Source organism: Erpetoichthys calabaricus, chromosome 5 (assembly GCF_900747795.2).
Source record: "Erpetoichthys calabaricus chromosome 5, fErpCal1.3, whole genome shotgun sequence".
Taxonomy (NCBI): Eukaryota; Metazoa; Chordata; class Cladistia; order Polypteriformes; family Polypteridae; genus Erpetoichthys; species Erpetoichthys calabaricus.
Window position 1 is genome coordinate 86,310,965 of NC_041398.2, and position 14,840 is coordinate 86,325,804.

General features: G+C 39.7%; 1 protein-coding gene across 1 annotated transcript in view; it reads right to left on the minus strand.

Annotated features, from left to right (window-relative positions):
• Nucleotides 1–12,995: 12,995 nt before the first annotated feature.
• Nucleotides 12,996–14,840, minus strand: part of LOC114651776 (uncharacterized) — a 64,921-nt gene continuing 63,076 nt past the window's right edge. Inside the window, exon 16 of the mRNA XM_028801740.2 lies at nucleotides 12,996–13,242. Within this exon, the coding sequence (XP_028657573.2) occupies nucleotides 13,177–13,242 (66 nt within the window). The 3' untranslated portion in view covers nucleotides 12,996–13,176. The remainder of the gene's footprint in view (nucleotides 13,243–14,840) is intronic.

The following is a 14,840-nucleotide window of genomic DNA, read 5'->3' on the forward strand; positions in this document are numbered from 1 at the left end:
TAAATATGATTTTGATGTCAACATAATAGTTTCACATTTGTTAGTTTCATTACAGATGTGAGTGGCCTTTGCTTTTTACGGATGATGTCTGGTTTCCAGCAAGGACCACTACCAAAATCACAAACGAAAACAGTGTCATTTGGCTTTAAACACCACTCTTTAGCATGCTGATCATGCCTCATGTTTTGCTTCTCTTGGCAACTTACTATTTTTACCCTAATGTCTGGCAGAAGTAAGTCTGCTTGTGACTTAGATTTGCTCCCCATATGCATTTCTGCAGGTGTCTGTTGTTTGTGGTGTGATGCAGTACTTGAACAGGATTCAAGAAAGCCTGGTTTCCAGGTCTGTACTGCCCTTTTCACTAGACCATTTGCAGCAGAATGAAAAATGGCAATTTGTGTGTGTTGTGTCCCATTTTTAGTGACAAACTCACTGAACACATCATCAGTAAAAGTGGACCATTAATGGTTACAATGACATCTGGCAACCCTTGAATAGCAAAAATATGGCAAAAAGTGTTGACTGTTAGTGGCACAGTAATATTGTTATTTAAACCCTTATCCACGCCCCCCTTGAAGGGCCCCAATGGTCCTAATGCAATTTAGACCAAAGTTTATGTGGCTACTCCCAAGGTTGCAAGGGATCAGTTGGTGATATTTTCTGTGACTTCCGATACTCTGTATATAATTTTATCTTATCTTTCAAGTCTTGGTCAATATTAGGCCACCATACATAGGACCTTGCCAAACGTTTTATGTGAGAAACTTCTGGAGGAGCTTTACAGAGTTTCTCCAGTACTTTGCCACGGTCTACTAAAGGAAGCACAACCCTAGAACCACACATAATGCAGGCAATCTTGAATATTAAGTTCATTCTTTTGCTTTTTAAATGGCTTCAGTTGAATGTTCTCCCCTGATGATGGCTAATCCTATAGCAAGAACCTTTTAACTGCATCTCTCTCTGCCCGTATCTTTATCTGCGTTGAATTCACTGGTGAGCAAGCCAGCTTTTCCAGTAAGAATATGGTATCTGGTGGAAGAGGTGTTGCAGATGGTACATCAGGAAATGCCAGGTGACTTTATCCATCTGCATTGGCGTTATCCATACCACTGTCCACTGTTAAAACTGGACAGGCACTATTATGCATAGCTGCTGAAACCATTCAAGTTCTTCCTCTGTCTTACATTTTATAGCATAAGGCACTGCTATGGGTTTGAAGAATCTTAGAGTAGCCTGAGGATCCACCCAAAACTTCACATTCATACATTTCAAAGTGCCCAGTTCTTCCTCAAAAACTTCTCTATATTTTTTACTAACTGAGGGACTTATACTTAACTGCCCCCACCCTATCTTAATGAACTTTCTTAAGCCAATCACACCCTAAACGGCTCGGGCCTGCACCACTAACAATCTGCCTCCAATCTTCTTCTCCCTTATTTAATGTATACCTAGCTGTGGAACTGCCTCTCCAGTATATGTCTTCAGTTTGATGGGAGAACTGTTAGGAGCTTGTCCAGCAGTCCACATTTTTTTATATGTTTCTTCACTTATGATTGAAACTGATGCTTTCCCATTGACACTAACAGACACATAAAAAGGACCAGTTTGTGACTTTAAGCATTAAAAGGGGCCTCCTCTTCTTCGTTATCAGAACCTGCCAGGTGATGTGTGGCTGGCTGTAACTTGTTCAGGTATTTACATTTTCATTCTTAATGTCTTTTTGCATTACAGTAATCCCTCCTCCATCGCGGGGGTTGCGTTCCAGAGCCACCCACGAAATAAGAAAATCCGCGAAGTAGAAACCATATGTTTATATGGTTATTTTTATATTGTCATGCTTGGGTCACAGATTTGCGCAGAAACACAGGAGGTTGTAGAGAGACAGGAACGTTATTCAAACACTGCAAACAAACATTTGTCTCTTTTTCAAAAGTTTAAACTGTGCTCCATGACAAGACAGAGATGACCGTTCCGTCTCACAATTAAAAGAATGCAAACATATCTTTCTCTTCAAAGGAGTGCGTGTCAGGAGCAGTGACTGTCAGAAAGAGAGAGGAAAGCAAACAAATCAATAGGGCTGTTTGGCTTTTAAGTATGCGAAGCACCGCGGCACAAAGCTGTTGAAGGCGGCAGCTCACACCCCCTCCATCAGGAGAGATAGAGAGAGAAAGAGTTTGTTTTTCAATCAAAAATCAATACGTGCCCTTCGAGCTTTTAAGTATGCGAAGCACCGTGCAGCATGTCGTTTCAGGAAGCAGCTGCACAAAAGATAGCAACGTGAAGATAATCTTTCAGCATTTTTAGACGAGCGTCCTTATCGTCTAGGTGTGCGAACAGCCCCCCTGCTCAATCCCCCTACGTCAGGATCAGAGAAAGTCAGCGCAAGAGAGACAGAAAAGTAAGCCGGGTAGCTTCTCAGCCATCTGCCAATAGCGTCCCTTGTATGAAATCAACTGGGCAAACCAACTGAGGAAGCATGTACCAGAAATTAAAAGACCCATTGTCCGCAGAAATCCGCGAACCAGCAAAAAATCTGCGATATATATTTAAATATGCTTACATATAAAATCCGCGATGGAGTGAAGCCGCGAAAGGCGAAGCGCGATATAGCGAGGGATTACTGTATTTGTGACAGATTCCACAGCTTGTGTAGTTTCCAGAACTCTTTTAAATGTAAGTGTAGCTTCACCCTTTAACCAATGCTGAATTACATCATTGCAAATTCATCCTTTAATATACTGTATGTTCCAGTGCTGCTCTGAACTCGCAGTGCTCTGACAACTAACATAATTCAGTGAAAATCTTTGCTACACTTTCTCCTTGTTTTCTAAAATGACTGTGAAATACGAAACATTTCACTGTTACACACGGTTTTGGGTTGTGATGATTCTGAACGAGAGTGATTAAGTCATTGTTAACCAAGTCAGCCAGCCCAGTAAGCCTCATTATGGTGTGACAGTAGCTATGTGACTAAAAAGGCAAAATAATTGCAATCAAGTGCAAGTTAAAACAAGACATTAACTCCCTAAATGTTGTTCACAATGTAGCACATGTTAATGTTCATGTCAGAAGAAATGTTGAAGTCTTTAAGCCTTGCACTGTGGTAGTCTGCAATAACACATAGTAAAAATTTTTCTTGTTGAAAAAAATTCATTGTTTTTGCCTTGTTTTTTTAACATAACACTAAGGAGGTTAATGTAGTGATGCCCTGGAAACACTTCATATAACAGTCTGAACTGCCTATCATTTACCAAGTTAAGAGTTAATCAGTGTTCAAAACATAACATACACACTTGTGACATGTTTATGGTTACACTGAAATACACCAGGCATTTATTTTACATTTTGAGATAGATAGATACTTTATTAATCCCAAGGGGAAATTCACATTCTCCAGCAGCAGTATACTGATACAAAAAACAATATTAAATTAAAGATTGATAATAATGCAGGTAAAAACAGACAATAACTTTGTATAATGTTAACGTTTACCCCCCCGGGTGGAATTGAAGAGTCGCATAGTGTGGGGGAGGAACGATCTCCTCAGTCTGTCAGTGGAGCAGGACAGTGACAGCAGTCTGTCACTGAAGCAGCTCCTCTGTCTGGAGATGATCCTGTTTAGTGGATGCAGTGGATTCTCCATAATTGATAGGAGCCTGCTCAGCGCCCGTCGCTCTGCCACGGATGTCAGACTGTCCAGCTCCATGCCAAGAATAGAGCCTGTCTTCCTCACTAGTTTGTCCAGGCGTGAGGTGTCTTTCTTCTTAATGCTGCCTCCCCAGCACACCTCCGCGTAGAAGAGGGTGCTCGCCACAATCGTCTGATAAAACATCTGCAGCATCTTATTGCAGATGTTGAAGGATGCCAGCCTTCTAAGGAAGTATAACTGGCTCTGTCCTTTCTTACACAGAGCATCAGTATTGGCAGTCCAGTCTAATTTATCATCCAGCTGCACTCCCAGGTATTTATAGGTCTGCACCATCTGTACACAGTCACCTCTGATGATCACGGGGTCCATGAGGGGCCTGGGCCTTCTAAAATCCACCACCAGCTCCTTGGTTTTGCTGGTATTCAGGTGTAGGTGGTTTGAGTCACACCATTTAACAAAGTCATTGATTAGGTCCCTATACTCCTCCTCCTGCCCACTCTTGATGCAGCCCACGATAGCAGTGTCATCAGCGAACTTTTGCACGTGGCAGGACTCCGAGTTGTATTGGAAGTCCGATGTATATAGGCTGAACAGGACCGGAGAAGGTACAGTCCCCTGTGGCACTCCTGTGTTGCTGACCACAATGTCAGACGTGCAGTTCCCAAGACGCACATACTGAGGTCTGTCTTTAAGATAGTCCACGATCCATGCCACCAGGTATGAATCTACTCCCATCTCTGTCAGCTTGTCCCTAAGGAGTAGAGGTTGGATTGTGTTGAAGGCACTAGAGAAGTCTAGAAACATAATTCTTACAACACCACTGCCTCTGTCCAAGTGGGAGAGGGATCGGTGTAGCATATAGATGATGGCATCCTCCGCTCCCACCTTCTCCTGATATGCAAACTGCAGAGGGTCGAGGGTGTGTTGAACCTGTGGCCTCAGGTGGTGAAGCAGCAGCCGCTCCATGGTCTTCATCACATGTGATGTCAGAGCAACAGGCCGGAAGTCATTCAGCTCGCTACGACGTGATACCTTTGGGACTGGGGTGATGCAAGATGTTTTCCAAAGCCTCGGGACTCTCCCCTGTTCCAGACTCATGTTGAAGATGCGCTGTAGAGGACCCCCCAGCTCCGATACACAGACCTTCAGCAGTCGTGGCGATACTCCATCTGGACCCACTGCTTTGCTGGCACGAAGTCTCCTCAGCTCTCTGCTCACCTGCACTGTTGTAATTATGGGTGGGGATGTCACTCCTATGCTGGTATCAGCAGAAGGATGTGTGGAGGGTGCAGTAGTCTGAGGTGAGAGTGAGAGTGGGTTAGGGTGGTCAAACCTGTTAAAGAAGTTGTTCATTTGGTTTGCTCTCTTCACGTCTCTCTCGATGGTGGCACCCCGCTTCGAGCTGCAGCCAGTGATGATCTTCATCCCATCCCACACTTCCTTCATGCTGTTATTCTGCAACTTCTGCTCCAGCTTTCTCCTGTACTGCTCCTTCGCCGCCCTGAGCTGGACTCTGAGTTCCTTCTGCACGCGCTTCAGCTCATGCTGATCACCGCTTTTAAAAGACCTTTTCTTATGGTTCAAAAGGCCCTTAATGTCACTTGTAATCCATGGCTTGTTGTTAGCATAGCAGCGTACAGCTCTTACTGGAACTACAATGTCCATACAGAAGTTGATGTAGTCGGTAGTGCAGTCAACAACCTCCTCAATACTCTCACTATGTGATCCCTGCAGGATATCTCAGTCTGTAGTTCCAAAGCATTCTCTTAGAGCCTTCTCTGCCTCCGGGGACCACTTCCTGAATGAGCGTGTGGTTGTAGGTAGGACCCTCACTCTTGGTTTGTAGTGAGGCTGAAGCAGAACCAGGTTATGATCTGCTTTCCCAAACGCAGGCAGTGGGGTGGCGCTGTATGCGTCTTTAACGTTTGCATACAGTAAATCAATAGTCTTATTTCCCTGGGTGTTACAGTCCACATACTGGGAGAAGGCAGGTAATGTTTTGTCCAGCGTCACATGGTTAAAATCTCCAGCAATTAGCACAAGCGCCTCAGGGTGCTGCGTTTGTAACTTAGCAACAGCAGAATGGATGATGTCACTCGCTGTCTCCACGTCCGCCCGAGGAGGGATGTAAACGATAACAACAATGACGTGTCCAAACTCTCTGGGTAAGTAATAGGGACGCAAACTTACGGCCAACAGTTCGATGTCCCAACAGCAAGTGGAGACTTTGACATTAACATGTCCAGAGTTACACCACCATGTATTAACATAGAGAGCGAGTCCTCCTCCTTTGTGCTTCCCGCAGGTACTTGCATCTCTGTCCGCTCTAACTGTGCTAAACCTGGGTAGCTGCACGTTAGCATCTGGGACGGTGGTAGTTAGCCATGTTTCGCAAAAGCACAACAAACTGCATTCTCTGTAGGTTCTGACATTTTTCACCAGCGCAGCCAGTTCATCGATCTTATTTGAGATAGAGTTCACATTTCCCAGAATCACAGAAGGCACCGAGGGCTTAAAATGCCACTTTCTCGCAAGCCGCTTCATTTTTTGCTTAGGGCTGGCTCTGCTGCCACGATACCACCTTCTTACCTCATCGGGTAAATAGGGAACCACACCGGCACTGGCATTTGTTCTCAGCGCTCTAAGTTGAGTACTTGAATAGATGAGTCTCGGCGTGTAAAAATCCATGCCCATGTTGTAAAAGTAAGTGTGTCCAGGGAATGAATCCACATAAAATAAAGTGATAGGCGTGATCAATAAAAAAAGAGAAAAATAAAAGTAGAAAAATAAAGTCGTACACGGAGCTGCTGAAAAGGCTGCCATTCTCGGCGGCGCCTGAGTCATATCCTATGAGGTGTTGGCTGCTAATCATTTTGATACTAGCACTGAAAACATTGTTCTCCTCACTTCAGCATCCTGCACTCCTACTAAGGGAGGATTCAGGCTTTCCATTATGCAACTGTTTTAAGCTATGGCTACCAGAACAGACATCTATTTTTGACTAACTCAATGTTGCAGAGTCTACAAGTTGTAAGAACTTGTTATAAAAACCAATGATTTTTCATGGTATTAAGGCAGCAAAAATAAAAAGTACAACAATGAGAACAGCCATGAATTTGATTTAGTGGTTATATTCTTTTTTTAATTATTACAAAATACTTTTGTTTATAGTGTTTTTTTTTCTGCTGTTCTTATTACAGGTTTCAGTGAACTCAGCCACCTAGATTTCTATTTGTCCTTGTCTGTCACCACAAAATATTTAATGCCAGTGGTAAGGTTTAATGATTTTTATGTTGTAAGGCATAGCTACACTGAAATGTTGATGTGATTTACAGAAGCACAGAAATTTACTTCAAACAAATGTATTACAGGGAAAAGAGAAAGCAGAAAGTCTGTGGGGATGTGCAAAACAGAAGTAGGAAGGCTTGGCCCTGAAAGAACACAGGTCTTCACTGCTGTCTCTTCTGCAAGCTCTTCACTTAATGACACATTCCTTTTGGCTAGTTTTGTATTCAGAGTTTTGTATATTAACTGACTAAACAAACACATGTTCGGATAGATTTATAACACATTCAATCATTACAGGTAAAGGAAAATATTTGCTCAATTAAAGACAGAAAATTAACTTGAACTTTTGAAGCCAAATACAAACAGTATCACCGTATTTTTGTTCTTATTGAAAATAACTACATTTCACATATAAAAAGTCCTATTTATCTTTTTACAAAATGATGTATAGTCTTGGGATCTCTCAGTGTTTGTAGAACTCCCACCCAAAATGGCTTTTGATTCAAAGAAATTCGTTTTTTGTTTTATTTGTATGCAGAAGACTTAATTTTTAGGACATTTGGAATGAAACTGTGTAAATGTATGCCTACATTGCAGAATTAGTCCTGTATTTGTGAGGCAAGCAAATGTCTCATTTATTTTATGGAATTAAAGACACATCAAAAGTTATGTTTTTAGTTTTTGCTAAACCAGTAGATGTGCCAATATCTTTAATGCTGGAGCCCTCGCTGCTAAAATGGAAACGTCAAAACTAAAGGTGAACACATACACAGGTCTTGCAGTTTTGTCCTGCATTTCAGTTTGCGTTGGAACCCATGCAACACGTTATGATTGTGGAATATAAAAAAGTGGAAAAATATTCAAATGGCAGAAAACACAGTGTCTTCTTAACACAGCTGATAGTATTATTTTAGCTCAAACAAAACACACATACAAAAGAACATTTTTAAGAAATGGATGCTAAATTTTAGAAACGAGTAAAAAAAACAGAAAACTCAGTGCAGAGTGCATGCAAAAAAAATGAAAATGTCACCATTTTATCTTGTATATTTTAATTTGCACCAATATAATTTTATAATTAGCATTTGTTGTAAATAGCACAGATTATTCCTAGTTTTTGATAATAGTTTGGATTCACTAATTCTTTTTTTTTTTTATTGTTTTTGTTTTTTTATTTTTGTGCTGATCACTAATTCAATAACAGACATGCAGAGGGTGTCATAGCATAGGATTTTTATACCAAAGTACTGCATTCCTACAAGTGAAACCACACATCTAAGGCTAAGGGGGCCGTTGCAGCTCTGCATTCCTTCTGTTAAATAAAGAGGGTTATTCTGGTAACACTTTATAATTGGTATCCATTTTAAGCAGTGTGAGACGCTAGGGGTCACTGTTGCCCCTTTAAACCCAACAGACAGACAGACACTCTGGACACAGGTAAAAGCAACAAGATCTTTTAATTCTTTTCTTCCTGTAATAGTGTCCTCAAGCACCTCTGACACAATAAACAGGCAAAATCAATAATAATCACAGTAATAATAAACACAAATCTCTCCTCCACACTTCCCAGTAAGCTCTGTCCTACTCCTTCCGACTCCGGCTCACTTGCTGGGTCTTCAGCAGTCCTTTAAATAGTCCATGACCCGGAAGTGCTTCTGTACTTCCATCCATGTGACTTGCTAGTACTTCCAGGTCAGATGGAGAACTGGCTTTTTCTTTAGCTATGGATGAGGCATGGCTCCTCCGGTCCTTTCACAGCTCCTCCTGGTAGCACCCACTGTACCCAACAGAGCAGAGAAACCGAACTCCAAATCCCAGGATGCCCTGCGGGAATTTGGGTCACCGCTACACTCCAGGGGAGCTGCCATCTAGTGTTTTGGGGGAGGCAGTGTCCAAAAGTAGCTGCCTACCCCCATCCTTTCATCCTCAGGGCATCCCGGCCGGGTTCAGCTGCCGGCCATCTATCACAGTAGCTGTTAACAGTCTACATGTTATAACAAGATATTAGATGAAAATGACAGTAACATATTTCAAGAGTCTTATTTTAATTTTAATACATTTAATTAAAATGCATTTCAATATGAGAATTAAAATAGAATTGTAGAAAAAAAAATATTTTTAGACTAATTTGTAACTATTACTCCTTCTCTAATGTGGAATATATTTTTCTGGGTAAACAAATGTTAAAGAGATACTCTCAAATAAACTAGCACATGTGGAAAACAAACATACTGATAAATACTTCCTGTAGTCCATACTAAAAAGACAATGTATGTGAACACTGTATTTATTGATTCAAATAAAACATACAGAAATACATGAAAGTTTTTAAATCCCAATATTATTCTCGAATTCTTTTCTTTCAGGTTATTATGTGAATTTCCCCATGGGATTAATAAAGTATCTATCTATCTATCTATCTATCTATCTATCTATCTATCTATCTATCTATCTATCTATCTATCTATCTATCTATCTATCTATCTATCTATCTATCTATCTATCTATCTATGTACAGTATTATTTTTTATTTGATATCCACAGCTATAGCAAGAGGAGTTTCAAACCTATACTTAGAACAAATCTAAATTTCAGTCCACATGCTGTAGCCTCTTTTAAAACCAATTATTATATAATTACAGGATTGCCTTAAATCAGTAATTAGGAATTCTTCTATTCATGCTGGTACAATGTCAACAGTAAAAAAAAATGTAAATGATAAACTAATGGGTCCTTATTCTTTAGATGAAGACATGTGGCTTTGCTGGATGCTGTTGATTTTTATGCAACAGAAAGCTATACAGTGGAACCTCGGTTCACGAACGTCTCGGTACATGTAAAAATCGGTTTACGACCAAAAAGTTCGCCAAACTTTTGCCTCGGTTCACAACCACACACTCAGTATACGAACAAGCCAGTTTCCCTTTCGGTTTGTACATGTTCAGTCTCTCCCTGTGCATTTCCTGTGCAGCAAGCAAGAGAGAGAGCGCGTGACACACATGCACACACACAGGCAGCACGAGAGAGAGAGCAACGCACACACACAAGCAGTGCGAGAGAGAGACAGACACAGGCAGCGCGAGAGAGAGAGCCGCGCACACACACAGGCAGCACGAAAGAGAGACAGAGGCAACCACACAGGCAGCGCGAGAGAGAAGGGGCTAGACGCATAAGATAGGAAAGCAGTTAAAGAATGCACTGGGCTTGATTTTGTTTTCACTTCTGTTTACAGCGATCGGTTCGTAGCGTGCATTGTTGCAATGTTACTTTTCTTGGTGGTTTATTAAATTATGGATTTTTTCAAATATTAATTTTTTTCCCTGTGCTTAAAACTCATTAAAAAAAGTGTGTTTAGCCAGCGGTTGGTAGCGCTATAGCGCGAACTATTGCAGTGTTAGTTTTCTCTGTTGTTCAAGGTTTACTCAGTGTTTTTTAAGGTTTTTACATTTAGTTTACTATTACGCTGTGCATTCTATGGTTTAATAAACTATATTTGTGCTTAAAAACTAAAAAAAATATATATATACATACAGTTCATATGGTCTGGAACGGATTAATTGTATTTACATACAATCCTATGGGGGGAAATGCTTCGGTTCACGACCAAATCGGTTTACGGCCAGAGTTTTGGAACGAATTATGGTCGTGAACTGAGGTTCCACTGTACTTATAATATTAATGAGCTATCATAAAAAAATGACCACATGAATAGGACTCCATGAAAGGTTCCCGGTTTGATCAGAAATATTAAAAATTTTAGTAGAAATACCTCTGCCCATTTCAGATGTTATGTTAGCTGTCAATATACTGGCACACAGCAGAGTATGTGCAGTGATATTTCAGTTCTGATATTAATTGTAGTTTTAGTTTTTATTTTATTTTATAAAATTAATTTTTATTTCATTCTAGTTTTCGCTGGAGTCAACAATTTTTACTTTATTTAGTTCTGTGTTTAAAATTGTAGTTTTTATTCTATTTAGTTCTGGCCTTTTTACAAAATATTAGTACTTTTTTAGGTTTTTTTCTGTTGCAAGACCACAAATGCTGGCCTACACATATTTCAATGCAAGTTATGTTTCAGTTAACAAAATACACTCACAGTTCATAATGCCATTAAACACAGCTTGACTATCAATGATCAAACGGATTAAGTGGCCTAATAAGCATAGTCAGCAAGATCAAATGTTTCAACCCAAGAAACCAGTCTGTGCAAGCACATTGCTGTTTAGCTTTAAACAAGCACACATTTCGAGACTTGTTCATGTTGCAATGACATCCGTTGCACAGTTAACCATACAGTGAAAATATTCACTTGACAAGTACCTTTAATAAAGGTGCACAGACGAGCCAGCAGACTATATTTGGACGATTTCTGTTGCCAGTAATGAAGCAGTGACGTGCGTTAAGGTTCATGGCTGGTGAGGCACTGACTCCTTCAGAGTCAGATTTACAAATATATGAACCCAAAAGAGTAGCTTATTTATTATTCAATTGGCAGCATGCACATTGACTACTGGTCATGTTTCATATTTCACCAGCATTCTTTACACACACAAAGGTAAGGTACATATTTGGCTATGAAAGAATGTACATTTATAGAGGCAAGTCAGAGCTGCACCCTCCATGTGTTCTAAGTTTGCCGCTGCAATTCTACAATTCATGATGCTTTAATCAATTTTAATACAGACTGTTCAACAAAAGAATAAGAAGAAAAACAAAAGAATATTTTATTTAAGGTTAAAATTTAGTTTTTATATATTGGATATTTTTTCATAGTCTGATCCCATTTTTTACAAAATTGAAAACCATTTATGGTCTTACCTTAAGTCCATGTGCCTATTCTTCTCCACAAAAATATCCGTCACTTTCTTGTAAAAGTCCTCCATATTTTCCATTAGTTTTAAAAGTCTTAATCTTCCATTTTGGCAGACAGTCGGAACAAAAGATAAAAATAAACGGACCGTTGCAGTGAACTTGACTTCCTGATATTGCTAACTTATTGGTGCCTAGAGTGTCTGTGTAGAACAGCAGCAACAAGCACCTCTTGGGCTCACATGTGCCCCCCTTCAGGGCGGCACGGTACTGTCTGCCTCACCTTGTGCCTTTTCACTGCGGTTTGGTGTCCAATCAGTAAGACTAAATATGTCACACACATTCATTAAAGATATTAGCCAGACTGTGGAAAGTCAGGATGTATAATAAACGTGTCTGCAAACATTATATTAGTGACATACAGAGAGACAGGAACAAGTACGCGCCAATTGCAAGGACCGGCTTGTCTTGTCGCTGCCTTGCCTCACGTTTCTCCCCTGTATTTTATCAGGAAATGTACAAATTCAGTGATTTTCACTATAAAAATGATCAAAATTATTGGAATCATACAGAAAGCAAATGTATAGCACAGACCAGTAGACAAATTTATTTTATGTTATCATTATTAGTTTTTTATACTTTTCATGATGACAGGTGAGGCTCTGCCTGCCTCCCCTGACTGCACGTCCCTGTACTGAAGTGCAGTCATGGTGCCAGAGAAGTGCTGGACTTCCACTAAGTACTGATCCAGCACTGAAACTCCAAGACTCTTTTCTTCTCATTGCATACTACATTTGCTTTTATTATCATCTGCACTGCAATTAAAATATTTACGCACGTTACTTTCTCGCTTTCTACACATAAACATCTGTGCAAAACTCACCATTGTCAACCACAAGTGCTTACTGCTTCAACCCGACAAGCCAAATGTGCTCAACAAACAAACACCGGTCCTTTACGGAACTTGCGCCACGTGACTATAGTAAGCCCAAGGTACAAGGTCAAAGCATAGTGAACAGTGCAGGGTAACTGAACGCTCAGGACAACCTACAAACAACCCCTTTGCACGACTGAACCGGATTCGTTCTTATATCACTAATTTCTGTTTGTATTTAGTTTTAGTTTCTCTGTTTGCCTTAATTTCAGTTCTCATTCTTGTAAAATGAAAAACAATATTTTTAGTTCTAGTTCTCGTTTTTGTTATGAAAATATCACTGGTATGTGATATTCAAAATTCACTACAATACATATTATCGGACGGCGTACTTAATTATTACTTAGATAATTATAATGGTTTAAAATTCACATTAAGTATAATGACAAAACAAAAAAGGGAATATATATTTATAAATGGTAATCACATTTCATTTCAAACAGACTTGATAAAAAAAACAGTTAAAATAAAGTAAAATATCCAGCTAAATTGATTATCTCATTATAGTTGAGTTGAATTTGTCTTCAGTCTTCTTTGTTCCATTTAAAGCTACATCAGCCTGTAAACAGAGAAAGGTTCTGAATCAAAACAATGCAAATTTGTACTTTTAATAGAAATAGCAAAACAAAAAATAGTACTAATATATGTAAATTATGTAATGCAGGGTACTGTACTGTTGCATTTGTCCATGGCTGCCAAAAGCTTTAGAATGAGGAAGAATGTCTGTGACGCTGATTGGCATTGGCCACAGTTAACTTCCACAGGTAGCCTGTAGGTGACAGAGAGAAGGAACCACAGAGGTACAGCAGATACTGTGTTGAAACATAGCGACCACTAAGTATGTCATGTATGTTGTCTATGTGCCCTAGAATGATATTACTCAAAGCTTCAGCATGTGTGTCAGAGGGAGGTAGCCTAAGTGAATGTATATAACGCTCTCCTAATACACTAAAGGGAAAGTGACATAGCAGTGGGCTGGTTGCCTGGCCATTTGACTAGCAGGCAAAAAAGGAGAGTTCAGGTAGTAGACATCAGAGGTGTGCAACAACTCCATGTCTTGGCCAATACTGTACATGACACATTCCCATAAGAATATATCCAGAATGAGATCTTGTTGAGATTTAAAGCTGGTTCATGGCAATGGACTTTTTGAATGCAGAGAACTGGGATGAGAGAGCTGTGAACCTTTAGCTGGCCGAAGGGAGAGAAATAGAGTGACAGAGCGGATAAGAGATGGGAAGGAAGAAAGAGGTGTGCTTTCTTCTGTTACTGTAGCATACTTTAATCTATGGCAACCAGAATAGACTCTGGATTTATTCAGTTTAAAGTGCAATTTATCTCAACTTCTCAAAACTAATAAGTGCTGTTAAAATATCTCTTTTCCTTACTTATGGATAAAAGTACAAATTGTCAAGTACACTTTCTACTGCAGGTTTCAAAAATGCTACTGCAGCAGTGATCAATATTACAATACTTAAAATGAAAACAATAGTTGGATTTAAAAAAAAAAACAATGAGTATTGGCTTAGCCTGGATAATGACAATAAATATGAATATAAATACATCTATTTCTGATTAACTCAATGTTGCAGAGTCTACAACTTGTTAGAATTTATTATAAAGACCAGTGATTTTCCATGGCATTAGGGCAACAAAAAAAGAGTACAACGAGCACAGCCATAAATTCGATTTTGTGGTTATATTCTTTTTTTATTATTATAACAAAAGACTTTTATTTACAGTGCTTTTTTCTGCAGTTCTTATTACATTCGGTATCAGTGAACTCAGCCACCTAGACTTCCATTTGTCCTTATCTATCACCAGAAAATATTTAATGCCAGTGATAAGGTTTAACCCTTGAGAAATAATCAAAAGTTTTTTATGTTGTAGGGCATAGCTAAAGTAAAATGTTGACATAATTTACAGGAACACAGAAATTAACGGCATTCATACTTATTGCAGGGAAAAGACAGCTAAGCAGAAAGTCTGTGGAGACGTGCAGATCAGAAGTAGAAAAGCTTGGCCCTGGAAGGATGCTGGTCTTCAATTCTGTCTCTTCTAGCAAAGCTAACTGACGTGCACAGATGAACTCTTCAAAGACATGAGCAATAGCCACCCACCAAACAGACTGGAGTTCAAGACTTCAGGAGGTGTAGC